Genomic DNA, 27,015 nt, shown 5'->3' with positions numbered 1-27,015 from the left:
AACAGATTTATACTTTCTACTTTAATGTTGCACTGATTATAACAATTAAAAAGTTAGCAGCATGAAATTCAAACCCTTTTATTAAGTGTAACGGCATGAACATATATTCACCACACATTAATCATTTTTATAAAATGTATTAATTAATCATTCAAAAGTATTTAAAACATAGACTATCATGCCAATCAATTAAACTGCATTATCCTATTCTTTAGTGTGATTGACATAAACATGTTTTCTGCCTACATAAGAATAATATTAAATTAATTATATGCCTTATTTCTATTCCCTGGGTATTAATGATCTGTTATTAATATGTATATCTTAACATTACAAAACAATGACAAGGGTGTTTATAATAAGTGGCATATACTTTTAAAATATTCCCCACATTAGGCCTAATAATTAAATCTTAAACAGGCCACACATTAGCTCTTCTTCAAAGTCCATCACAACAGCTGTGTCAATGGTTTGTCAAATTATTTTAGTTTATTATAGCCTAAATAGTTAACAGATTCGTTTAGGTTAACAGAAGAGCATTATGAGGAGAATCCTTTTTTAAAGGATTTCTTAAATGTCCTATCGTTTATGAAGTATAAAACCATAGAGTCATTCTATTTTGGCCCAGGCCTATAATTTAGGGGCAAAATATAATTGTATATATTTTTTTTATTTTTGAGTAAATTCACTTTTGTAAAAATAAAGTAGTCCTACAGTTGTTTGTTGTAAACTATGCTGAAGTAGGCCTATACTGCATGGGATTATTGATAATGGCTAAATGTCTCCCATCTGGAACATTTTAATGGACACTTATGTAACACAATATAAGATTTTGGAATAAGCCTATATGATGAAGTAAACCATATACCGTTGCAGGACTGTAAAAGCCCCTGGTTTGTCTTAGGTACACCCTCACATCTGCACACAGTTAATATCACAAACCCATTGTGCACTCTCCATACAATAGAAAAGACATTTATCATGAACCCAAGCTGTCATACATTGAGTAGAAATCCATCACAGGTATCTGGGATCTATCCAGAACGACAAAACTTTAAGGTGTTGCTATGGGTACTTAATAACATAAAGCGCTAAACAAGTCGAAGTTAAAGTGAACCAGAAGCCATAGATATTCAATCATTTTTTTTTAGGAAAAGTAACATAAGTGCCATTCTCTTCTTTCAAAAACTTTGCTTTGAGGTGTAGCTAATAAAAATATTATATAAAGGACATGTAGTCTACATGATCTCTGACAAAAAAAGACAGGTGTCTAGTAGTCACGTTTAAACTAAAAGAGTTACCAACATGATAGGCATACCTTTGGTTTTGTAAAAACAAAGAATCAAACGCATATAGTGTGTGCAGGTACTAACATCAATAAGTCGTTGTCTCTTTAATTTGTATCAATTAATATTTTTTCTCAACAATATTAAAAAGGCCGCAGAAAAGACACAAAATGTTCTGCTAAAAAGACAAATAATTTTCACAAAATATGACAACGAATATTTTTTTCTGTAAATGCTTAACAATGACCTGTCTTCTTAACAAGTGCTTAAATGATGTATGCAACACGTCCGTACTGCACGGGCAAAAAAACCTCGAAAAAAAGCCAATGCAGGTCCATTACATTTTTTCTGGATATTTTTAAACGTCGATTTTTTTTATGTTAATTATAGAGTGGTGTGATAGTCCATACATTAAAAACATTGGAATTTAACTCCTTTGTCAGTGGCAAACATAATGGTTAAAAGACGAGTTAATTACCAACAGTCCTGAAATCAATTAAATTCTAAATTCTAAGTCTAATTAAACTTTGATTCATCTTTTAGTGCAAATCCAACTTGTACATCTGATTCCTGGTAATTATAGAATGATAAATGCAATGACAAATTTAAGCAGTCATCATCTGCAGGACAAGCACTTAAAAAAAACTTAATACAATTTGGATGCTTTATATATCTCTCTATACAATTATTACACTATTATTTTATGTCTGCCTTAATTGAGTTAGACTTTTATTTAAATGATAAGGAAAATGATCATATCATTTTAATATTAATCACTGACTCCATGCCATACAGGTACGATAACAGTTTGTCTGTGGCTCAGTGGTTAGAGCATAGGTTCGATAGGGGATTGCACATAGTCAAAAACAACGGTAAAGTACAATGCAATGTAAGTCACTTTTGATAAAAGGCTCGGTACCCTATCTGCTTTGGGCAGAAGACGCCCTCTTTATTTGTTAATATCCCTATCGCCCTTCCAGCTCTCTGGGCAGTGAACCTCGTTAAATGTAATATATTTCTCAATGGCATAATCAGTCAGATGGTCTCGGTGGGTAGCGGTTGACTCCATGTCTCCATAAAGCTCGCACCAGAATGAAGCATAAAAATATGGGTACTGCACAAAATTCAACGTTAATGGTCTCATGCAGTTAACTTATGATATTTTCATAATGGTCTTTTTAACAAAATTATAACCCACCTGATTGTAATAGGCTAACACTTTCGCAGATGTAAAAGTTAAATGGCCCATAAAGACATGACTTTTGTGTAATTAATTTGCTGGGCAAGAGGCACATGCTTATAGGGTCCTGTGGAGACAGTCTCACTCAGTGTCAATGAGAAAGTATCTTTTCATTCTCCATGCTGGCAATGACAGAGATATTAATTATAGCTCACTGTAAGAAATGCAGTGTGAGAACGCTCTTAATGTCAGAGACGACCAGAATGAGGAGTCAGGTGACGTGGGAGGAAGACTTGATGCGCGTAAAATCTTGTAACAATGTTAATCGTTTTTTTATTTATGTTGATATTTATCCACATTATTTTCAGATATATGTTACCACATTATTATCAGATAAATAAAATTGTAGGCAATTGATCAATGATCGCATGGTACGCAAAAAATGTTACAGGCATCACTATTAAGTGTAGTCAGGCCAATAGCTGATTTTTAGCTTGTCCTACTTAAGGCCTTATAATGCACTTACAAATTGACTTTGTACGTTACGAAGCTTTAGTGAAAGCCTGTGATCACCCTACAATATTATACCTACAACCGTTTCAGGCTTATGGTTATGGTTCAGAATATTTGTGAATGCTGTGTGTAAAGTTGTTTTAAAGTGTAACCACAAACAGTTGGCTTTAGAAACTATAATGAATATAAAATGTTGGAGATACACAGAAATGTTAATATAATAAATATGATATGCTATAAGCTTACATTGTGATCGTTGAAAAATTGAAATTTGTCGGTAGGAACATCAATGCTCCTTTATAGTTCTTGTGTTTTTACAAATAAAATACTACTGTTGCATTATTAACCTCCGCTCAGTTGCACACGTTTTAAAATGTTATTTTCAAAAGAAAAGTCAATGTCATTATGACCAGTCTTCTGTCCATCGCAAATCCATAAAAATCTTAATCGCTGTTAGGAACGCTGCTGATTTTCGCCGTGTTCTCAGTCCAGGGCTGGAGGCTCTGAAGTGCGTATAGAGAGCTGTTGTGTAGACAGATTGGATCTGGAGTAACAGGTTGGTTTATAGTCTTTTGAAAAGCTTCTTGTTGAAGTTGCATAAGGATTCGGTTCGCTTGCTGCCGTTCGGCTTCTCTTTCCTCTGCCGTCTGCCTCCTGTGTGGGTTTGATCACAGCATAGGTGTCAAACTATTTTTTATAGACATGATTTCTACTAGGTTTTTTTTTGCAAAATATTTAAAAAGATGCTTTTTAATGACCAAAGACCGATTAAGTGAAAAGTTGAATATATATATTTACAAAATATGTAAATAGTAACAATACGTTTCAATCGAAGTGTTTTTCTCATAAAAAGTCACTGAAACTACAAAAACGTATCTTTAAATTGTTAGAAATAGGCATACTTTTGTATTTATTACTTCAGGTCAAGTGTTTTCCTTAATTAATTTTACACAATTAAAACCTTATTAGAACTGCATTGACTAATTGACTAAATACTTGTGTTGTGCTAACTTTAAGCGTGGCCTATGTTTCTAAAAAATAACAACAGTAAAAACAGTACAATTGTTTAATAGGCTACTGTTGGTAATTCAACAATGAAAAATCCATTTAAATATTTTGGTATTAATTAAATGACAAATAAAGCATCTTACTGAATCCCTTCCAAATTTATGGAGTACTTTAAGAAAAAATACTTCTCTTGTTTTACTGACAGAAAAGAATGAATTTTCTCTTTCAGTAAGATTTTTGAACTACGGGTTAATCACGAAAGCTCACCTCCATTTGGTTCTTCTGTTCTGGAACCATGTTTTGACCTGCGCATCAGTCATTTTAAGTGCTTTCGCTAAGGCTGCTCTCTCCGCTGAGGCCAGATACTTCTGACGATGAAAGCGCTTCTCCAGCTCACAGATCTGAAGGCGCGTGAATGACGTCCTGGGCTTCTTCTTCTTCGGAGGGGTTCGGTTCTGGTACGGATGACCTATACGGCGTGTTACAGTGAACGGTGAGAGGGCCACTGGATTGAGAGACAGGGTGAAAGCAAGCGGGAGAAATAAGCAAAACGACAGAGCAAAGCAGGGAAGACAAGTAAGTCTTCCAGAGGAGGAAATAATTGTCCTTTAAACAACATACAACAAGCAGAAATTTTAAACAAGTTCAGCCAAGCAAGCATATAGATCAGTGTCACGTGTGAAATCTAAATCTTATTAATAGGGCTATAATCTTAAATTAACCTCATTTAAAATTATATTTACAGGCGTGACAAACGTAACTGGCTCCTGCACTATATCATCCCTTACAAAAATTAACATTTATTTGTTAGGGTTTAATCAGGGTTTTTGTTTTATTTGTAGCAAAACCACAGTAACCAAATTTTTTCCACAATAAGTTTAACCATCTGCAAAAACTATGATAATGTAAATGGTAATGATCTGCAAAAATAAACAGCATGGTTGCTACATCTTTACCAAACCATGTTTAATTTGCCAATCTTATAAAATATATTTTGGGATTTACTTCCTAATAAATAGTGTGCCCATGTAAAACATTTTGCATTTTTAGATACCATGTTATGATTTATTACGCGCGTAAAATGCCAATTTATGTTGGTGACCCAAGTATGCTAATAAAGGTGTATACACGAGAGATTTATGAGATCTTACTTGGGAATAAAATAAGAGAGTAATTTAAACAATCAAATAATTAATATAGTATACAATCAAATGAATTCCACCGAAAGTGGTTAATATCGAATAAAACGAATAGGCCTAAAGCATAGAAATACCACTGAAAGTTTAGTGTGACAGCCGTTACCTGTAAATCTCTCTTTGGTATATCTCCTGTTACTCTCCATCCATGGAAACGTTAATCCTGTGAGATTGTTAATGGTACCCATGCCTCCCATACTTGGCACGGTGGCACAACTGGTGGGAATTGATGAGTGAACGGAACTCATCGGCCGGTGAGCTGGAACCCGGATCACTCCTGAAGAATTAAGGCAGTTCCCATTAATATTCGTGCCCAAGTTCATGTTGTACGAGCCGCCGAGGGAGCCACCGCTGCACGAGTTTCCATTGTATCCAGTCGAGTTGTTGACATTGTAGTTACCAGTCATGGTATTGTAGGCTGTGCTGACGATGCACCCCAAGCCGTAGTCCAAGTCCTGCATCCTGGGGTTGGAGATCATGCAGCTCCCCTGGTCTGCATTGTTAAGAATCTGATCTATCCCAAAACTGATGGTGTCTGCGTGTGTCTGGTGATGATGCGCTCCCATATGATCCATGGTGAAGAGAGCCGCGCGCTCCTCCACGTCACCCACGTTATCATACAAAAACTAAAACGCAGTTTAGTCCTGACTTGTCGTTATCTTATAGCGTTGACTGCATGAGTATGTGTGAGAATGGCCGAACTACTGACGATTGTCTTTTTTACTGCCTCCCTTTACCCTTATAGCTATAGCCTGCCGGATGAAGCAACGGGAACATCAATCAAAATGCCAAAGAGGCTGGGTAAAATTAAGCCTCCAATTCAGGGCTCAGGGACCCAATTGGCTAAAGAAACCACGACGAGTCTGTTCAATGCAATTCACTGGAATTCCCTTTTCACCACGAGGGAACTAGCAGGGAAGATTTATTAAACCAAACGACAAACTCAACAAAAATGACAAATTCGGTTATTATTAACTTTTGGCTATGGTGTCTATGCGGAGATATTTTGTCTTTAAGATATTTCGATACTTGTCCTGGGAAAAGGGGGCAATAATTTCGAGGCTGTGTAATTTTAATGTGTAATAACTCTTGTTAGACTTATTATTTAACAAGGAATTTGTCTACATTTCTTTGTTAAATATTTGACAGAAATGTATACTGAGAGACATACGATTTTTTTATATATATATATATATATATATACAATGAAAGATATAACATTTGATCTGGGTATTAATAAAGTGATACACGTATTTGTCTGATTGTGTTTATTGAGAAAATCTGGCCATATTACAGTATAACAAACTGTAAAGGAGGGAAGGAAAAAACTTGTAAATGTTGTTCTATATTCGAAGTATGAAATGTCCGTTTTCAAATCAAGTGATTCTTATTTTTGTTTATTTGAAACAGTATGTTTTATGTTATCTGTATGGCAGAATTAATTTATCATTCCAATTAATTTGTTGAGATACAATGATCCAGCGCATATTGTCCTAGTATTAACTTTTGTATCAATTATTCATTTTATTTTCTATGCATTAATCATTTTTAAACCAAATAAAACGGGCGAAGAATATGCAGTATAGTTTACGCATAAACATAAAACAAACTATCGATTTTCTTCTGGTTTGTGGTGATTAATTAACAGAAAGATGCACTAAAGTGTTAATATTTTATGTGGGTCCAGATTAATGCTGCCAAATGACCGACATTAAAGTTTCATACATAGCAACACTGCGTCGTTTCGGTAAAAATCTATTTTTTGTATGTAGACCTAATTATACATTTTAAGATGTAGGAAAACATACCTTACTTTTAATGCGCCAAGCAATTTTAAAACATTGAACATCAGAATGTTAAGTGCTTAATCTCAGTATTATTCACACAAGGGCCAATCACAGCATCCCACCAAGGGCCAATCGAAACGTATTGATCTAAATCAACCGAATCGAATTCTTTATCTAATTCTATAATATTAAGGAGTATAAACCGAAATACTCACAATCATCGAGGACGTTTCGGACTGATTCAAAAAAGTCTCTGTGGTGCATCAGTCTACCTGTGTAGTGTTTGACATCTGAGCCTGAGCGCACTGGCGCCACTTCCATCAGCTGCATCTCTGAGCGCAGTGGAGAGCTCACAGCCCTGCTGGTGACAGCTTCAAGAGCATCTGCATAAAGGCATCAAAACAGAACAATACAGGTTTGCTTCATTTGCATATTTAAAAGATCTACATTTAGAGCGTCGATAACATTTATTCTGTGTCACACAGAATGTTTATTTTTATTAGACAAAAATAAAGTGTAATCTTAACAAGCTGTGTATTTCTCTGTCATTTAAACAATGACTAGCCTAATCAATGCCCACGTGCACGTTTGGCAGATCTCTATGTACATCTGAAAAAACACTCATTACAAAGACAAATATTCCATCATCCTGTTTACTTAGTTCATTGGAGTTCATACTCTTGGAAATGCTGTGGAAGGTTATACCTCAACTGAACACTGGTGACCAAAGTGATTGTGATTGATGGTGGAAGTGTTTCATATTGTCCTCATCATCTTTTGTGTGCTAAAAATGCTAGGTAAGCTATTGGGTGGACAATCACTGGACGTATGGAGCTTACTAAAATTTGTAGACCTATAGTTCTCAGCTCTATAATAAAGCAAATGGACTTTAAAGGTCAGAATGTTGGGTTCACTGACTTTAACCTCTGAAATAAATTAATGAACTCAGCAAATAGAACAGTTTAATGCATTTGTCAAAGGGGAAAAGACCAGGGATTTGTTTTGTAGGGCTGTATTGCGGTAAAGAAAAAATAAGAACAAGCAATCATATGCCTACCGCATAAAAATAACTTTCTTGAAAGTTTTAGTGCATTGTACATCTGACAAAACCAACAACAGAAAGCCATGGGTGCTCTTATTCTGTAATTGTGGCTCTTATAAAAGTAAAATAGTTGTCAATGTGTTCAAGATGATGTAGAAAATGTTTACTAAAAATTAGTTCGGTGTTACGTATTGTAATGATGATCAAGCACCAGTTAACAAATGTCCAGATCAGTTGTTGAGGTGCTGAGGGACAGGACATCCATTAACTTGTTGTGTCTCCCATGCTAATGGATTGTTTCACTGGATAAAGTGTCAGTCACAACACGGTATTAACGACTATTTGATAAATTGGCCATCATTATATTTTTTCATCTAGTCCAGGGAGAAAGAGAATTTATACTTTTGTAATGCGAAGACTAATGCTGACCTCTCAAATTAATTTTCAATTGAATACGACAACTATTGAACTAGATAACGTGTCTTCCTCTACATCAAATCTAAGTCAAAACAACCAATGTTATGACTCTGTTCAGACGTATAATATTACTGCTTTCAACAAATAACAACAATGTTCTTTTAATGAGTTATTATGAACACCCCTGAATGTATATAGATCTTTGAAACATTTGTGTTTATAGAAAATGTTTCTAAATATTTTCTTATTTTTGTGTGTGCTAATTCTATAGAATTGTTTGTTTTTATTAAATATTTAACATTGCATCAAAGTATTAATCTAAAATGTAAACTATATGTTATATATAATTTATATATTTCTACACTGAAAAATAAATTTCCATACTGAAAAACTCTTCATATCAGCATTATATGAACCTTGCCATCTTGCCCATTTTCCGGTTTGTCACTCTTCACAATCATTCGCTTCTCTAAACTGTTAATCTATTTTCACACTCAACCTAATGAGAAAACTTGCAAAGTAGTAGACTCCATTCCACCCAATGTTTTTTTGCTGAAGGCATGCTTGTGATGACTACACTGGACGGATGGCTCATAGGTTGAATTGTAGCACAGATTTATTGTCCTGAACCTCCAATTCTCACTCCCACTAGCAAATGGGAAGTCTCATCTCATACTCCAGGCACCATGTGGATTCACTCTGCGCTCTAATAGTGGACATGACACCCATGACAGCGGAAGCTGCTCCTACACAGCAGCCACTGGATGGTGTGTCTGTCCTCTTGAGTGCGGGTGCATCCTGTCGCCTCTTTTATTTAGGGGAGGCGAGTGAGCCCAGCCTCACTTCCCTTTTCCACCCTGAACGCAGCAGCCCAGCTGGGACCTGTTTACTTCACAGAGATGGATGGACTCATCCCAACCCACCAGCTACTGGTCATTATGTGTGAGATCAACACTATTGTGTCCCCCCCAACCCAACAGCAGTTTTCTCGTCTTGTAGCAGTCTGTGTACCCCGCTATCCTTTAGAACGGCAATGCAAAGATTCATATTTCCTTCAAATATTTTGATAACAGACCTCACAACCGACCTTCTATTTTTTTTTAATTATATTAATGAAATTGACATGTCTGATAGATCTTGTGATAAAGACAGTTTACAAAATAATGGGACAACCAAATGAAGCAAATGAGAAGCAGCAGAGATGGAACCAAAGCAAAGGAGTGGGAAAAGCACAAGGGAAAACAACAGATATTAATTCTGCAATTTTTGTATAAACAGGGAGGGTGACATTAATCAAAATTACACAGTATATGTGACCTAATTTTTCTTTTTCATTATCTTCATTATTTTCTGAACGCTGCCGCATCTACTCTGAATGCATAAAGAGATGTTCATACATATATTCATGATCACATTGTTGAAGACGGCAAAAACATTTCATTAAACCACAGACTACAAAACAATATCTACATATATTTATATCGAAACATTGAAGGACCGGGGAGTTATCCCAACAATATCATTAATTTCCTTTATTGCCGGCAGTACTGCACACAGAGAAAGCAGAGACATCATAATCTGTCATCACGCGGTGCCTTCAACAGGTACCCTGTTTTCGTGTTTATCTTTTTCTCCTTGTTCTCCGCGCCCTCGTCCCAATTATGCGGCCCGCTACACCATAACAAACAGGTCCTCCAGCCCAAACCTACAACCCAGAAACACGGGCACAGACTAGCTGGTGCCTGCACAGGCCTCGGGGGCCTCGCCTCACACCTAATGATCTGCTTTGACGGACAGGGGCTGTGGGCCAAAGCTTAGTGTCTCCCCCTGATACTTTACCTACCTCCCAACATACATACAGCAAGGTATGTGGCATCAGCCGATGATCGCATTCATGACCGACATTGACCCTTCAGAATTTTATGAAGAAAAAAAAGTTGCAATGCATTTTGACATTCAAGAAGTCATGATACGCTTTCAAATAGTTAACATGAATTTGTGAACATCGCAGTTGTGTACATTCCACCGTGTTATAATAGACCATCAGGCGGCTTAGAAAGAAAAACAGACTGAAACGCATGCAAGACATTTATCTAAGCCTTACAGCGCAGCAGGACAGACATCACTCTCAGAGGTCAGAGGTCATCTCTAATTGGGTTGGGTAAAGAAAACAAGCACTCTTTTAGGGTGGTAGATCTAAGGAGGGTAATCACAACAACTCAAAACAGAAGGGACTAAACTTCAATAACTATTTCCATCATAGGTCTAAGTGAAGTAAATAAGGAAGAAGAGGAGCAATTCTTTCTTGACAACTCACATTACTACAAATCTATCTGACATAATTTGGTGTATAAAATATTAATATATAATAAAGTTTACCGTAACAATGGTTGAGGGCAACATTTGGAAAATTTGCTGTTAACCCGTTGTATATCAAATAGTAGAACTTAATATTATTGTTAAAGAAGTATTACAAAATAATTTTCTTATTTACACAGCACAAATTTTTGGATTGTTTAAAGCAAACATCTCTGTGAGATCTGCATTATAATGATTTTATTATTTAGATTAACTGAGTCAACAGTCTTCAGTTAGATATTTAAATAAATCATATGTTTTATTTTAAAGATTCATTAAGAACTGAAAATAAACAATGCTTGAACAACACTTTAAAATGTTTTAATCTTGGTAATTATGGTAATTATGATCAACATAAATTAACAACAGATAACCTGGACATTAACCTGAACCAAGATTAACAATAGCTGTCAAAACTGCTTATTGTTAGTTGATGTCTCATACCAAATGGTAAATGCAGAATTTGATCGGTGTCACAATGTAATCTATGATTTATGTAACCATTTAATAAACTAAAAATAGAGACACGTTGAAAGAGTAGGAAAACACTGGACATGCAAAAAAAGTTCCTGCCTCAAAATGGTATCTTTATACTTCACAGAAGTGAAACGATTGCACTTTTCCTCGGCACAGAGAGAACTTTGCTAAGCATGTGCTGAGTAAGTTTTATCACTCTGCCTTATTTTCAGCAGAACAAATTTAGTGTTATACTTCTCCCAGTCTCCTCTTCTGAATCTTTCATTAAATACCACTTCTGCAGACAAGAACAAAAAGTATGTGTAAAAAACGTGAACACTTTACAATAAGGATTTATTTATTAACATTAGTAAATGCATTAACTAACATGAACTAACAATGAGCAATATATATTTTCATCATTTATTAATCCTTGTCAAAGTGATAGTTCACCGTAAAATGAAAATTCTATCATCATTTAGTAATTCTCTTGTCATTTCAAACCTGATTGTTCTTGTTTCCGCAGAATGCAAAAAGATATATTTTGAAGAATGTTGTTAACTGGCCCCCATTCACTTGCATTGTTTTTGTGTTTATACAATAGAAGTGAATGTGGTCCAGAACTGTTCGGTTACCAACTTTCTTTAAAATATCTTCATTTGTGTTCTGTGGAAGATAGAAAGTCATAAAGAGGGTGAGTAAATGATGGGTGAACCATAACTTTAACATTTATTAACATGTAATGTTCAACATTTAAGGTGCAATAACAAATTTTAACTGTTTCAACATTTTATTTAAAAAATGAATAACTATACGTTGAAATTATCATAAACTAAAAAATACATTTGAGGACATGCCTGTAAACCACAACTATAAACTATTGATTATTTATTTTACATTTATGGATGTGTGTTTAGGTACGATTTGTATTTTATTCTGTGACCTACTGACAACATTTTTCTACAGTGTAACAGCTTCATTTCATTTATAGTCCACTCCAGCAGGCCCAACGGCTCAACCCTACCACAGCCATTAATATCACTGAGCTAGCAAACAAGAACATTAGTATCCAGGAAAAAAGCAGGGGACATGAAAAAGTCTTGATCTTGTGGGATTTTGAAAAACTCTTCTTTCCCACAATCGAAGTATAGAGCTTTCTAAGACAGAATTCAGTGGCCCAAGGTCTTATATCTCAGCAGCCATTCGTCTGGAAAATCCATCTTTCTAACTGCATGCTGCTACCTTTAAAAACACACCAAAATACCAACGTGATGTATTGAGCTTCATAAATTTCTACCCACTAGCAGAACAGATGTGATCATCTTTCACAATAACTTTTTGTGTATTGAAGATAGCACTTATTTTGTCAAGAGAGCCTCTGCAATGGAAGCAGGAGAGAGTAATGCTCTATTTGAGTGGGTAATGGTCAGAGCCAGTTTGACATCCTTCAGCCCTGTAAACAGTGTCATGTCTTAACACTGCGCAGGCGCCACTCTTCGGCCTTACCGAGGAAACAGGTTCTCCGTTCACATGTCAAAATGACCCACAACTGCTGCGTAACCACAACCGGCGGCACCCTCTAAAGGAAAGGGGGCAGGGCAGAGGATGACAAAAACAATCGAATGCTTTTGTTGTGTTTAATTGAGAAAACTTTTAGTACATCCCCTAAAAACAACAAAGCAGTCAATTTGGTGGCAATTAAAACGGACTCATGTTGGGAAGTCATACTTGCTTACAACAACTGCCTTTCCCACTGACAGGCCGATGATTGATTACCGGGCCGGGTCGTCTTTTATAACGCGATAAGCCAAATTAAACCCTTGACTGCGGGGGCCCATCTGAGGTCTGGCTGGGCAAATTAAATCTTCTGCACTGATGTCTCTCTCTTCCTCTCATTCTCTCTTTTCCTCTTCCCCAGCCTTCCTTTCTCTGTCTAGCTCTTTGTATGTCATACCAACAGACACTATATCAGTCGAAAAACGAGTGCAAGGAAAATAAGGGAAACAAAACATGGCACAAATAGCCTCAATCTCTCAGGCGGCTCTCCGGGGACCAGAGTGCCAGGTGATCCGCAGCAGCAGGAAAGCTGAGGACATTAAGACATATTAAACGTACTAAAGACTTAATGAAGTTCAGGCAAGCAGTGCCACAGTTGACTTTATTAGTTTACACCAGATTAATGGGGATAATCATTTAAGTGATGGAGATGGATTACCCTCTGCAAGATGCTCCTTGGCTCCGGCTGGCCCAGCCGCAGACTGAAGCAGCAGCCCGCAAACTGACGGGGACTTTTCATAGGTAGAGTCAGAAGAAGCACTGATAGAAATGGACAGATCATACAGAAACAAAATCAGCAGTGATTGAATGGATTAATTTAGCAAAGAAGTGAGACAATCATTAAGTCAAGAAATTGATGTAAATAAAATACAGAAAACATTTTGTGTAATTTAGTCACCATGGTTAATCAAATAAATAATATTAAATGTATGTGTAATACAGTTTCATGTCTTGCCTGGTGAGTAAACAAATGGCAAAATATTAATACATTTTTTTAACATCATTTATATGGCACATATCATGAATAACATTAATGTGTTTCAGTCAGATTTCTTTTTCATCATTATTTGATCGGAAGGTTGTTAAAGTGATATAGTTCACCCTAAAAGGAAAATCTGTCATCATTTACTCACCCTCTTGCTAACTTGTGTGACTTTCTTCTGCAGAACACAAAAACGAATGTTGGTAACCGAACAACAGAGGAACCCTTTGGCTTCTATTGTATGGGGACAAAAACTAATGCCGATAAGTACTGTCATTGTTCAGTTGCCAACATTCTTAAAAATATCTTCTGTTGTGTTCTGCAGAAGAAAGTCACACAGGTTGAAATGACAAGAGGATAAGATAAAGATGACAGAATTTTCATTTTGGGGTGAACTATCTCTTTGACTTTCTTTCTTCACTGTCCCGCGCAAACATGTTATCTCTAGTCTTTATTGTTTATGGGTTTATATCCTTCATCTAAATTCAGTTTTTTTTCCAATGTTGACTGCAATAAATAGGTTAAGATGTGAATCATGAAAAACATGATCAATGGTGAAACATTGTAACTATGAAAACTAATGTGACCCCGCTAAAAAAAACGCCTATGAAAATAATAAAAATCAGTTGGAACAGTCAGTCTTAGAAATAGGATTTACGCTGCTGCAAAGCCTAAGAGACAAGATGATAAAAACACAAACTTGTACATTAGCAGAAATGAAAATGAAAGGGTTTGAAGTATCAGATTACTACTGTGGTTATTACTTTAGATTTACCCCAGAGAAGAACAGCCAGACCTTTGGAGCATTACTCGCTGTCAGAAGGAATGCAATCCATAAATCATATTTTCAAATCTCATTGTCTGTGAGTTTATTCCAGGTCCATAGCTGGCAAAAATGTAGGACTGCGTATTATGGCTCTTGAGAAGCTATTAGCATAAACTGCTTCTTATCAGAAACGTTTACATTTGTATAAATATTAACAATATAAAACTGTAAGAGCAGTATTTTTATTCTTAATTGTGGTAACCATGGCTATAATTAAAAATAAAAAAATTACACATTGTTAAATGCAATAAGTGGATGGCAAGGGGCACCAGCGCATGGCTCTGACAGGATATTGCATTTCTGACAACAATAAAAGTGTCACATAGTGTCGACAGAGATCTCCACCCCCTCAGCCCCACACACACACACACACAGTGCTATATCAACCTTCACAAAAAGGTTTAATTATTGTCTTTCATTGTCTTGACTCCTCTAAGACAGATCCAAGTGTCAAAATATGTGACAGAAAATCCTTGAAAATCCCACCCCATTCCCAAAGTCAGCATTTCTCAACAAGCCACCATTCTTACTAAAAAACATGTAATGCCATTTACCTATCAAAATCATGTGCAGTATCATTTTTTATGTGATTTTTAATTGCCGTCTCTCACCATCTCAAGGCTTCTGCAGTGTAAGCAGGACTTCCCCCAAATTATGATGGAAAGTCACATTTAAACATAAGGACCGAAGAGTCCCATGCTGTTGAGTAATAGGGCATGAGACTGGGGGGACATCTGTCAGAAAACTGCACAAATACATCCTCTGGAAGACAAAGTTTAAAGAGATGTTATATTGATGTCTGGCATATGTAGTCATATTGTGTGAATCTACATTTTTAATAAACTCATGTTCCATGGAGGTCAACATTCATACTATTGCTGTTTTCCACTTGCGTTTAGCATATATCATGATAACGACAAGGTGCAATCTTCCTGTTTATCACTTATAAACATCTTTATTATAATACATTTTACATAACATATATTTCATATTCTGTTTAATAAACTGCTACTTCATTTAAATTCATAATTGTTATGAATAACTAAAAAAATGACTATTCAACAAAATGGACTTTTTTGTTCCATGTTTAAAATTTTGTGTGAATTTTCTAGCTTAAGCCGATTTAATGTGTAACGAATTGTATACTGTGTGTACCAAGGACACAAATATTTCAGTTAGTAAGTGCTTCATTGACATAATAAAACTAAAGCAGATGATCTACATAGACTTTCACATACACATCAGTTGTCTTTCCAGTAATAATATGACAGAGTCACTGAATACATGAAAATGCATATTCGGAACTCTTTTATTACAACTTAATGAAAGATGTGTAAATTATTGAAAGCATGCAAAGTGAAATCCAGGCTACCGATGTGGGCTGGTAAAATTGTGACATGATTCAATTCATGGACATAAAAAAGCAACACCATTTACTTGTGTATGAATTTTATTATACATTTTTGATTTCCTCTTATTCAATATGACCAAGCGAAATAAAACCTTCATCAAAACTAAATTACCACAAATGCTCGGACGCCCTCTAGTGGTAAGAACACGGTACAATTTGCATTATACCTACTGATAAAATGCAAGGGAAGCTATAAGATCTCACTCTAATAAATTTAACTGTGATTTACTCTTTTAAGTAAATCTGAGAAGCTAATTTTCTAATACCCAAAGTATTAAGTATATATTTAAAAAATGTTAACGATATACTTAATTATTTTCATTAAATAAACTTAATGATAAAAAGAAATGTTGCATTTTAATCAATTTTATGTTTCAATGACAAAGAAAACTTAAATGATTTTAAGAAATAATATAGCTGTTTATTTTGTAATATTTATTAAGCCACTGAATTATTTTAGATTTTAGCTGAATCACTATTTTTGTTGTAAAAATAAACAAGAGTAGCTATCCTATTTAGTTAAATCTACAATTCTATGATCTATATACTATAATCTGTGGCTCACCATATTTCTTTCTGTTTCTTAGCAACTCTATTTCCCTCTTGAAGGCCTGTTTGAGGTCATGTCAACAGAAGCCTTTACTTATCAGTGTGAGTTATGGGCTTGTCTGCAGTAATGGTCCGTCAGACACTCACCCTGCCTGCCTTTCTGTTTTACTCCTGCCCTCCTCTCTTCTATTATGCATCAACAGAGATTGACCACTCATCGTGTATGCTAGTGTGTGTAAGGAAGTCAGAAGAGATCTATGAAATTAGGTATAAAAAAGTGGAATGGAGAAATAGATATTAGCCCAACCAAATTGACAATATTTGAGTCTTGTAAACTAATGCAAAGCGAAAACCAAGTAAATATGGTATGTGAAGTTTAACTTAAATAATATACAATAAAGGAATACTGTTCTTCACAACAGAAGCATGTTATGTTATTTCCATAACTTCAGATATTTGGAGACTAACAAACAGCATTAGTATTTATCAGGTGAAAAAACATTACATTTCAAAAAGCTGGAATCTGGGGAGGACGTATAAGTAGAGTTCTGGCATCCCCATTTGGCTATCCATTATCAAAATTACTTGCATATCTCTCCCTCCCCACCCCCCCCTCTCTCTCTCTCTCTCTCTCTCTTTCTCTTGCTCTTATTTTTAAACAATATTTAAATAAAATATGTTGTACTCTTTAATCTTACTCAGGTTAATTACTGCAAGGTACAATTATTCTTACTAATAGAGTAAAAATCTCTCACACTGATATGTAGAACATAGCTTAATCTTATTCTTTCATTAATATTTAATTTAACTTTTGTAATGTTAATAAAGTGCTGTATCTAATCAGACAAACTGGTATATTAACATTCTGGAAAATATCTGTTTCAAGCTTTTTCCATATTTAGGCTGTACTCACCCTCCCTCTCCATCACTGATGTGTTGAGCAGGTCAGGAAAACACGCAGGTCTCTCCCCCTCAGGGCTCTGAGTAGCACTTCCACACACCCAGGAGTCACTTCAGTGAGATAAGAGGTCCAGAGGTCAGGGATTGTCTTACTTGTCATCCAGCCGCTGTAGAATATCTCCACTGCCCTGGTCACACTTGCAGACAGAAACAAAAGTTTATTATTTACTGACAATACAACATTAAGGTCACTGAGAGCTTGTAAACCTAATCAAATGATAATCTACTACAACAATCTTACTAATACTGATGTGTATTCTTACATGCCAATAATTCCATTATAGCTGCAATAAAATAAATGAAGAGTTTGGTTCCAAAATGAGATTACTCCACTTCTTAATTGAAAAAATCATGTTTTTTCTAGTTATTATGTCTTAAATCAAACAAAAACCAACTGCAGTTTGATTGATATTAATTGGAATGCACAATGAAAATACATGATTTTTGAGTTTTGAGTTTTGATCTTGGAACCAAACTCTTCAAATATTTCATGCAAAAAAGTGAGTCTGACACATCAAAGTTTGATTTCAATCATTAATTTCACAATGATTTCAATCTTTGACATGGTCAAATATCACAAAATGTATTTATATATTGTGAAATGATAAAAATTATTTTATGTAAAATATAGAAAATCCAAATTAAATCTAAACAATAAAAATGCTTGGTTTTCAGACTAGGTCAAAAATAATAATACTTCGATTGATTCTTCAAAGTGATACCATGTTCACCAAATAACCATTGCATAAAATATTCTAAAAACAACCATTTCTTTCTAACATTTTTGTGGTCTAAAGAACCATTTTCCACTACAAAGAATATTTCGTGAAACACAAAGGTTCTGAGGATGTTAAAGGTTTTTATTGAACCATATACAGCCGGAAATGGTTCTTATGACATCATGAACCACCTTTATTTTTAAGCATATCCTTAAAAGTTTGTGTTTGCCATTTTGTTCATTGTAAAGAACACATAACTCAGTGGGAAATGTCTGATCCACATTGATGTGGCAGCACAGGTGTGTTGTATGTATTTCACCACTAGATGGGGCGTTAAGATCAAAAAGCCACGCTATGATCAAGCGACTGGAGGAATGTCTCCATGTGGATAACACAGACCACACGGTGGCACACTTGCTTTTGACAGAAGCCAAGGACATGGAAGAATGGTAATATGTGAGCTATCTAGGGAACCTGAAAATAGAAAAATTCTGCCTGTTATGGTAATTAACTATTTGCTTAAGATTTGCAGGAGTCAGGCCTATATTTTTTCATTCACTCCATTTACTCTGAACTGAAACTGACTGTCTATATCACTTGAAAAGGCATTGTGGCATATTCATTTCAATATATTCATTTTCTCTTTTTCTTTTTTCTTTCTTTATTCCTTCCAAATAAATGTGAAAGAATACACCAAATTATTCTGTATAATTAAAGGGAAGTGTCATGTGGCTGTTAGTTTAATTAAAGGACAGCATGTGGTCTATGCTCACTATAATGGCAGTGTAGAACTATAAAGCAAAAACTCATTGTTCAACTTTGTGACTAGAAATCAGAAAACAGTGTCTTACTGCGACTGAAGATTTGATCATGTTTCATTTGAATGTACTTCTATGACGTGCAGTGTTGTCGCTCGATGTTGAAAATATAAAATTGTTGTGCCATCATTTAATCTTCCTTCAGCTCAATATCATAAACGCTTTTATATCGGCAAAACAAAAATCATAGCAAATTCATTAGAATTAGTGTTCCGTCTTATGTTTTCCTCAGTAATACAACAACACAATGGAGATTGCAATTTCAACATCCTGGTGTAGCAGTAAATGAGGTGGAGTCCCTCAGTAGAATAAAATCAATACAGTTTTTATTGTGACAACCTCCAAGTCAACTGAAAACAAAAACACTCCGATATACGAACACTCACCTGCACTCATTCTCTATTATGAAATCACATTAATCTGCATCTTTTTATTGCTCTTAACAGTACAGCTAGATTACTGTGGGGTAAATCAGACTTCTTAAAAATCTAAATTCATATTAGATAAATAAACAAACGCAAATATTTAAATATGTACTTTTGCAGTAGAATGCCAAAGTTGATCTAAATAATACTGATCATCAGTCTTTATGTATTGGCCACAAAAAAGTTTCTGTGGCAAATTACATATGAAAGCAAGCTCCCACCGCTCTGTTTCAAACACGCGCACAGTTTATATGTTGAATAGGCCTCTTTCCCCTTTAAATCTTAGACATTTTGACAGGACACATTAAGATCTGCCTGCTCAGCATGAACACATCATAAAACTGGACAGGCAATTTCTGTTTTCACCAAATAGCCAGGCTAACTCGTTCTGCATCTTTGATTTTAATACACTAGACACGCAGCTTAGCAGCAAGGGAGGGGAAAAATATCTGGCTAGGTATTTTTTCGAGTTATACCCCCTCAACTCCCTCAGATCCATTTTTTCGTTTGAATTATCAACTAGAATTTGATTAATATGCAAATTTGAGGCGAAAAGTCTGGTACGATTCTTTCAGTGGAGAGTAATTAATCAACAGTTAAAGAAAATTAATACATATATCAATTTTGTCAGGGACAAGCTTAGTTCAATCGTCCGTAAAATTGAAGTTTGAAGTATTAAGGGGGTCCCACAGACGCGCTATAACTAAAACACTGGAATCCACCCCTATTTAGTGATCAATCAAGCTTTCCCCTCAGGTAAATCTGCTTAATTTTTCACCTCGGATCATACACTGTTATGACACGCAGCCTCGCGTGGAGTCGATGAAAGGTTTTTTTTAAATGTTCAAGCATGGAGAAAACTCTCAGAGGAAAGAATGATGTGTCAATCTATCCATCTATCTATGCATCTATGAAATGCCATTCATTTTTCATTTTTAACTCCTCTTTTCTAATCAAACAATTAGCAAAAAAGGGTAAATGGTTGAGGAGGGAGGGGCAAGAGAGAGAGAGAGAGAGAGAGAGAGAGAGAGGATAAGGGAGGGTGCAAACCCCATTGTTTCAGCAGGGACTCATGCATCAAACTTCAATTTTCCGGGCGATTGAATTAGAGATTTTTTTCTCTCTCTCGAGCTGAAATACACTTAAGACTTTGGGATTAATTACCACGTTATGCTCTTTCGGATTGTAGTATTACTTATCTTTGCCACATTTGACAACACCTCATAAAATAAGGAACTGAACCCCACCAGCTTGCGAGCAAGCGATATATCAGCACCCCTTATATATATTTTACACTTTCTATGTTTGCCTGTGGAAACAACACATAGAGAGATGGGGAACAGTCCTGACACAGCCAGAATAAGGATATCAGGGGCTATCATGGTGTTGGTAAACCTCTCCCATTTGTATACCTTAAATGTAATTGACTTGGGTCAAAGCATTAACACTAACAGAAGTGTAAATGCAGTTTTGGGAGAGAAAAAAATCAGAGGGAGGCTATACTGTTGCACCAAAGACCGGTATGGGCAGACATGGTGCAGTGGAGTAGCGCTGGTGAGGTTTAAGGCATCTGCACATTTTAATGGTGTGGTGACAAATATCACATTGTCTGCATTTTACTCTCATCCTTGGCAGCTCCCCTCTATCATAATTTTTCCCTTGAATTAGAACAATATTGATAATTGTTTTTAATATTATTGAATAGTTTTTAACAAGAATAGAGTAAATCTATTAAATAGTACCTCTGTGCATACAGTTACAATTATGTTATACTTGCACACACACACACACACACATACATATATATATATATATATATATATATATATATGTATACACACAAACATACATAGGCTACATACAGACACACATATACCTAATTTTAAAGTAGGTCTAGCACAGTCAGCAATTTTTAATTATTTAAAATTAAGATTTTATTATTAATATTTTTATTTATTTTATTTATTTTTATTTTTATTATTATTATTTATTTTTATTGTTGTTACCATTAATTAAAATAACGAAATAAAAATAAAAGTTCGTACCAGAACAGGTGCTCAATTTGCGCACAAATAAACGTCGTCTTTAACTCTTTAACCCTTCCATTTTTAGTTAAAGAAAAAAATGCTGCTAAAAAACATAATAGAAAATAAATAAACAAAGAACAAAAAAAATCTAAACGAAAAAAAATCCGAGTCAGGAATTTGCTTTAATTCCACACACATTGTCACTCTAGCCATAGTGCTTTTACATAAGAACAAAAAATTTACTTTATTATTTTAAGCCAAACAATCAAACAAAAGAAGCAGGAGTCAACTTCTTAACAAGACGAGTCAGTTTCATTGTAATTCATAGACTTGTTTAAAACAGCCGAGTGAAAAGAGAGAGAATAGAGGGGACATTAATAGGCCCAGATGCCCTCGCCCCTGTGCGCATTATTGCCTTTGTGAAAACTGAGCGAAACACTTTAAAAAGAAGGCCAGCTCAATCCATCAAATTGTCTGAAAATTGTGAGGAAAATTCAAAAACCATATGGCCTCCAAACGTTTGTGTCCTTTTTGTTCGGTGGGACACGCTTGTCTCCGTATTGAGAGCCGCGGGAGGCAGAGCATGCTTCATTGTAGCTTGTCACATCAGGGGAGACTGCTCATTTGTCCCCAGTTTTCACGCCTTACACTAGAAACGACTGCCTCTCCTCGCTTAACAGGGAAATAGCGTCTTTCAAGCGAAGAGAAACGGGCCAAAAACCCTGGGTTTTAGGCGTCCTTTATGCGCGCATTCATCAATCCAGATTTCCGTTTCTCACACACATCCATTGTGAATATTGAAAACACTTTGTGAGGACAGAAAAACACGTTATGCCATTTTGAAAATCAAAAGCATAAAAGTCGAATCGAAATATATTCATTGAATTTTAGAGTGTCGATGCAGTTTAAAAAGGGTACAGACTGCAGTATATTAAATTAAATAAAGCTAACGAAAAGAAACGCTTCGAAAATAAATGTATTATAGCCTACTTCATATTTATATTAACTTGATTGCTTATTATCAAAACGATAAATAAAACGTACATCAACAATTTAGAGAAAGACATTTTTATTTATTTTTAAATACATTACACTTTGTACACTTGGTTTAAATGGTTTCCTGGCTTAAAAAGGCACTTACAGGCATACAAACAATAAGAAATATATTAAAACGTGACAGTCCATATTTAATCAGAGAAGTCGATTTTTTCCCGTGATAACTTTTGTAGGAAATGTTCTATAATACACTCTTTTATCAAACGATTTTGATATAGGCCAAACGGCAGAACAGGGACGCGCAGAGGTGGTCCACGTGTGAATTTAATTTCGGAGGTTTTTATATATCTATGCAGACTAAAATAATTTCGAGAAACAAAAATAAAACATGCATTTAACTTATTTAAAACAGGGTAAAAAAGTTCAGATTGGGCAATCGTGCTTAAAGTGTGTATGCTTGTGTTTGTATGTGTGTGAGTGTTTATATTTGACTCAAACATTAACGTACTTATTGCTCTTCAGCTATTTGTTTAAACGAATAGGCTAAATGATTACGATATTAGATAACTGCCACTGCATAAATAGATTTGAAGAAACTGTCCCATGCTTGCTTTGATATTTCTGTATATCGATTTGATTTGTTTTGTATTAATAATACAAGTCACTTAATACATTTGGTGCATTAATGGCACTTTCAACTTTCATGGTTTTTGAGGACCATCTCAGAAAAAGGTAAATAATACCGATGCAGTTCAACGGAAATCAGTCATCGACATCAATTTCCTCGTCTTCATCCTCTGAACACTCCTTGCTCGTTGTGTGGTCTGTAAATGGTGACGATGGTGACATGTGCAGTTTGTTGGTGCCCTGACGCTCGAGGTTAGATAGACTTTGAGACTTGGCTGAATCTCCGAGAGTTCCGGCGACACATTTCTCAAGGTCTGCCAGTTTGGCCATTTTCTCGTAAGGCACATTGCCTACCGCTTTGGCCGATTCCACATCTGCTTTCATCTCCTCCAGGTCTCTTTTGAGTTTAGCTCGGCGGTTCTGGAACCAGGTGATGACTTGAGCATTCGTTAGCCCGAGTTGCTGAGCAATCTGATCCCGATCAGCAGGAGACAGATATTTCTGATAAAGAAACCTTTTCTCCAGTTCATAGATTTGGTGATTGGTAAAGGCTGTTCTCGACTTTCTTCGCTTTTTGGGGGTATTCCTCTGACCAAAGAGTGTCATGCCGTCCCTTCCTAAAATAAACAACCAAACCAAAACATTTGCACCAATATTAATAAAACGCAAAATCTATAAAATGCAGGTGTTTTAATGAGTGGTAACAAATGTAAGTCTGTATTTAAAAATAATATGTATATATTCATATTTAGTTAGCCTATAAAACAAAGACTACATTTTCAACATGTTGACAAACATATTTTCTGAATATGCAACATCTATAAATAATAAACTTGTGTCCCATCTCATTTATTTTTACAGGCATTTATTTTAACCGAACACACATGAATTCTACATTTTCATGTCTGCATTGTTCTGCACCGACTTTTTTTAATCAAACACAAGCTGAAATCTAAAATATGCTTATTACGATTTTTCATGAGCAGAATCAAAATGACACTTTGTGCACAGAAACAGGCCTTGTTTACCTTCTGCCGCTTGCAGAACGCTGACTTCCAGTCCTTTGAAGGTTTTGCTAGCGAGTTCCTCCAGTGCGCTGAGTGGAGATGTCTGGGTGAGCAGCGACCGAGTGGAAAGAGGATGGCCCGTGGATGAATGCTTCTCACCGGAAGAAAGCAGGTGTGCCGTGCCGCATATTGTGTAACTTCGTTTGACAGAAGGTTTGTTTAAAATATCCTCTATGCTGAAAGGAGTGAGGGGTTTGTTTGAGTTAGCCGGAGGAGGAAGATGGTCCAACGGGCTGCGCCTTCGATCCTCAACCGAGGCGCCTTTTGCGTCGTCTTTGGAGGTCATTATTTGTCTTTTCAGGCTTGTCTAAAAAGATGCTTGAAAAGTGCAGATTTTTCGAACGTGCACAATTCTAAATAGCTCAGTTTTGCAAATTAATAAAAAAAGGCGTATATCCCTTAAAGTCCGCGAAATTACATGTAGTCGATCAGCAGCATGTTGTTGCTTTTGCCGCAGGGTTGGAGAACTTTAAGTCTTTTTAAAAAATGCCAAGTCTGCTGTCCTCAGTTCCTGGATAACGGTTTAGCTTCAGTGAGTACCAGCCTGACAACCTCTGATGCTTCAGTGGAAACAGTCAGCCTCAAAAGCAGCCAGAATTGACTATTACTAACAAGTTATTCTTGATAGCAAGACAATCAATTACATCCAGTGGCAGTTTTCTCTCTCTCTCCTCACTTTCTCTCTCTCTTTCTTTCTCTCTCCTTCTTGCTCTTTGACTATGTTGCAGTCCGATGCAGACTTTAGCAGGAAAGGAGCCCCGTTAATTAGAGGGCATGGCCGGGAGGAGGAGCTCAGCCGGATTACAATACTTAACGCTCCCACTCTTTATTACAAAATAATGATTTGTCGATACTTTTGTTCGATCTTATTTAAACATCCGTACATTCTTATTGAAATATAAGCACAGTTAATAATTTGAAATAAATATGTTAAGTTAGGTTAAAATGTGAGGAATGAATCCATCACGAGAAACTACACAAAACAAACTGAGTTTTCAAACTATTTGAAAACTGTGTGATTCAAACATGTATTTCAAACTAAATGTAAAAATGTTTTCCTAGAAAAATATATTTTGCATCAAGGCAGTATATCACAGCTGATAATACTTGTGGGGAAAACAAAGTGTGTGTGTGTGTGCATGTAAGAGAGAGAGAAGGGGAGTGAGAGAGAGAGAGAGAGAGAGAGAGAGAGAGAGAGATCGTCCCCTTCAGCTGCACCAAATCTTCTTTGCCATAATTCAAACGCAAAGGGCCAGCTCTCTTCAGCAGTAAGATATTTCATCTCTAAAAATCGCCTGCTCGTGCTGCTGCATATTTGGCATTATGGGACCTTTTTCGTCGATTTACACAGGACGGGGTAAACTTATTGAGAAGCACAAAATACAACTAAACTGTTTTAAAAATGTATTAATACCTCCGTAAAACTATAGGTAAAGGGAAAATGGTCACTGAAATTTTTAATGCGTCTGTACATTGTCCTAAAATTAACGCATCGGCTGGTGCTTTTGATGAGTGTTTTGTTTTTTGTTTTTCCGTCGTCGTCCACTACTAGAAACAAGGCCTTGGTTAAACTGTCAGAATGAAGTTAAAGCTCACAGCGAGGGACAACGGATAACAGGCTTTAATGGCGGATTGAGGCATTATCTACAGCAGGACAAACAATGCATTTTGTTGGTTAGTAGACTAGCTCTGTAAAACGTTTGTGTTTTTCTGCACATTTTTGATTAATTTGTTTTACTCTTGACATTTAATTAAAACAAACGTTAAAACGTGTAAAACGATCATTTAAAAAATATTACGCTTAAATTATATTTATGCGTGAATAAATATTGCGAATACTTAGGCTATTTAGCTTCTGCGGAAACACAACTATAGCCAATAATAAAATATAGGCCTAACAGTTACTAATAGTAGCGAAATAAAAACAGCAACTTTGTATACATTCTTCGTCTTGCAAAAACAAATTAAAAGTCCTCCTAAAATAAAAGGAAAATGTACCGGTAAAGAAAACATGCAGGTGCTTACGCCTGTGTGACATGATTATTTAGTCTTGCCTACAGTGAGCAAAATGCTTGCGTAAGCAGATATGACGCAATGAAATGTCATGGAAGATACCACTGCTGATTGAAGCAAAGAGAAAAGTTTTAACATACTTAGAGCATAGAGCTTAACTTACAGTAAATATTAAGAAATTAATTAAAATAGTTTTACATTTTAAAATTGACGCAAATCATACGATTCAATAAATTAAATTATTATTAAATATAAAAAATAACAAAAATTATTAAAAAAAATGTTATTACGATCCAGTTTCGAGTAGAAAGGCGCGTTATTAAACGACTGTGATTTGACATTAAAAGACTGTTCATGTCTGAAAGACTAAACAAAATATGTAATTTTTTTGTTCGGGTCTGTGAGATTTTTGCATGCAGTGTAATGCATGAAGTGATTTGTCACTTTGTTATACTCCAGTGAACGTCTGTCTGGACAGTTTTATTTCATAATTTATTCTTTGCTTCCGAGCCTGAGAGCTCCGATTTCACAGGCAATATCGGATCTTTTCTTTAACTTTTATTCACATGACCTTTCTGGGAATTGTAAATTATCTCACACATCTGGTAAGATAGATACAACGTTTTCAAGGGATACTTTCGAAACCAAAAGGCACTTTTTCGCGTCTTGATTTAGTATGTAGAAAAATATCACAAGTCTAATGTTTTATTTGATGCAACTACATTTTCTCCCGTTTCCCCGGCAACGGCATTGCCGGCTGACTTCACACAAAACTTTACAGATAACCTCAATATT

At 35.6% G+C, this 27,015-nt stretch overlaps 2 protein-coding genes across 3 annotated transcripts; both read right to left on the bottom strand.

The window, feature by feature from the left end:
- Positions 1-18: 18 nt before the first annotated feature.
- Positions 19-13,549, bottom strand: tlx1 (T cell leukemia homeobox 1). The gene is made up of 4 exons (XM_056759998.1): positions 13,459-13,549; positions 5,290-7,353; positions 4,255-4,492; positions 19-3,633 (listed from the first exon to the last, which is right to left on the bottom strand). The coding sequence occupies exons 2-4, from the start codon at positions 5,756-5,758 to the stop codon at positions 3,423-3,425; spliced, it is 918 nt and encodes a 305-aa protein (XP_056615976.1). The 5' UTR covers positions 5,759-7,353; positions 13,459-13,549; the 3' UTR covers positions 19-3,422.
- A 1,695-nt stretch (positions 13,550-15,244) lies between these two features.
- Positions 15,245-24,893, bottom strand: lbx1a (ladybird homeobox 1a). 2 transcript variants are annotated; one of them, XR_008908372.1, is made up of 4 exons: positions 24,169-24,893; positions 23,257-23,757; positions 17,482-17,665; positions 15,245-15,370 (listed from the first exon to the last, which is right to left on the bottom strand). XR_008908372.1 is itself a non-coding variant. In XM_056761157.1 (2 exons), the coding sequence occupies exons 1-2, from the start codon at positions 24,491-24,493 to the stop codon at positions 23,276-23,278; spliced, it is 807 nt and encodes a 268-aa protein (XP_056617135.1). In that variant the 5' UTR covers positions 24,494-24,893; the 3' UTR covers positions 22,644-23,275. The 2 variants fall into 2 exon arrangements, 1 of the variants encoding a protein (XP_056617135.1); XM_056761157.1 differs by lacking the exons at positions 15,245-15,370; positions 17,482-17,665 and having other exon boundaries at positions 22,644-23,757.
- Between the last annotated feature and the right edge of the window lie 2,122 nt (positions 24,894-27,015).

This window comes from Triplophysa dalaica, chromosome 11, assembly GCF_015846415.1.
Source record: "Triplophysa dalaica isolate WHDGS20190420 chromosome 11, ASM1584641v1, whole genome shotgun sequence".
Classification (NCBI taxonomy): Eukaryota; Metazoa; Chordata; class Actinopteri; order Cypriniformes; family Nemacheilidae; genus Triplophysa; species Triplophysa dalaica.
Note: the sequence above shows the minus strand (reverse complement) of the source record. Positions and strands in the feature narration are given on the sequence as shown.

Bases quoted from the DNA above. Each gene is read 5' to 3' on its own strand.
- tlx1 (XM_056759998.1), bottom strand. From the start codon at position 5,758: ATGGATCATATGGGAGCGCATCATCACCAGACACACGCAGACACCATC. The intron at 4,493-5,289 runs GTAACGGCTGTC...CTCTCAATCCAG, and splicing joins TACCAAAGAGAGATTTACAG to TGGCCCTCTCACCGTTCACT. The intron at 3,634-4,254 runs GTGAGCTTTCGT...AAACCCACACAG, and splicing joins AACAGAAGAACCAAATGGAG to GAGGCAGACGGCAGAGGAAA.
- lbx1a (XM_056761157.1), bottom strand. From the start codon at position 24,493: ATGACCTCCAAAGACGACGCAAAAGGCGCCTCGGTTGAGGATCGAAGG. The intron at 23,758-24,168 runs GTAAACAAGGCC...TGTTTATTTTAG, and splicing joins CGTTCTGCAAGCGGCAGAAG to GAAGGGACGGCATGACACTC.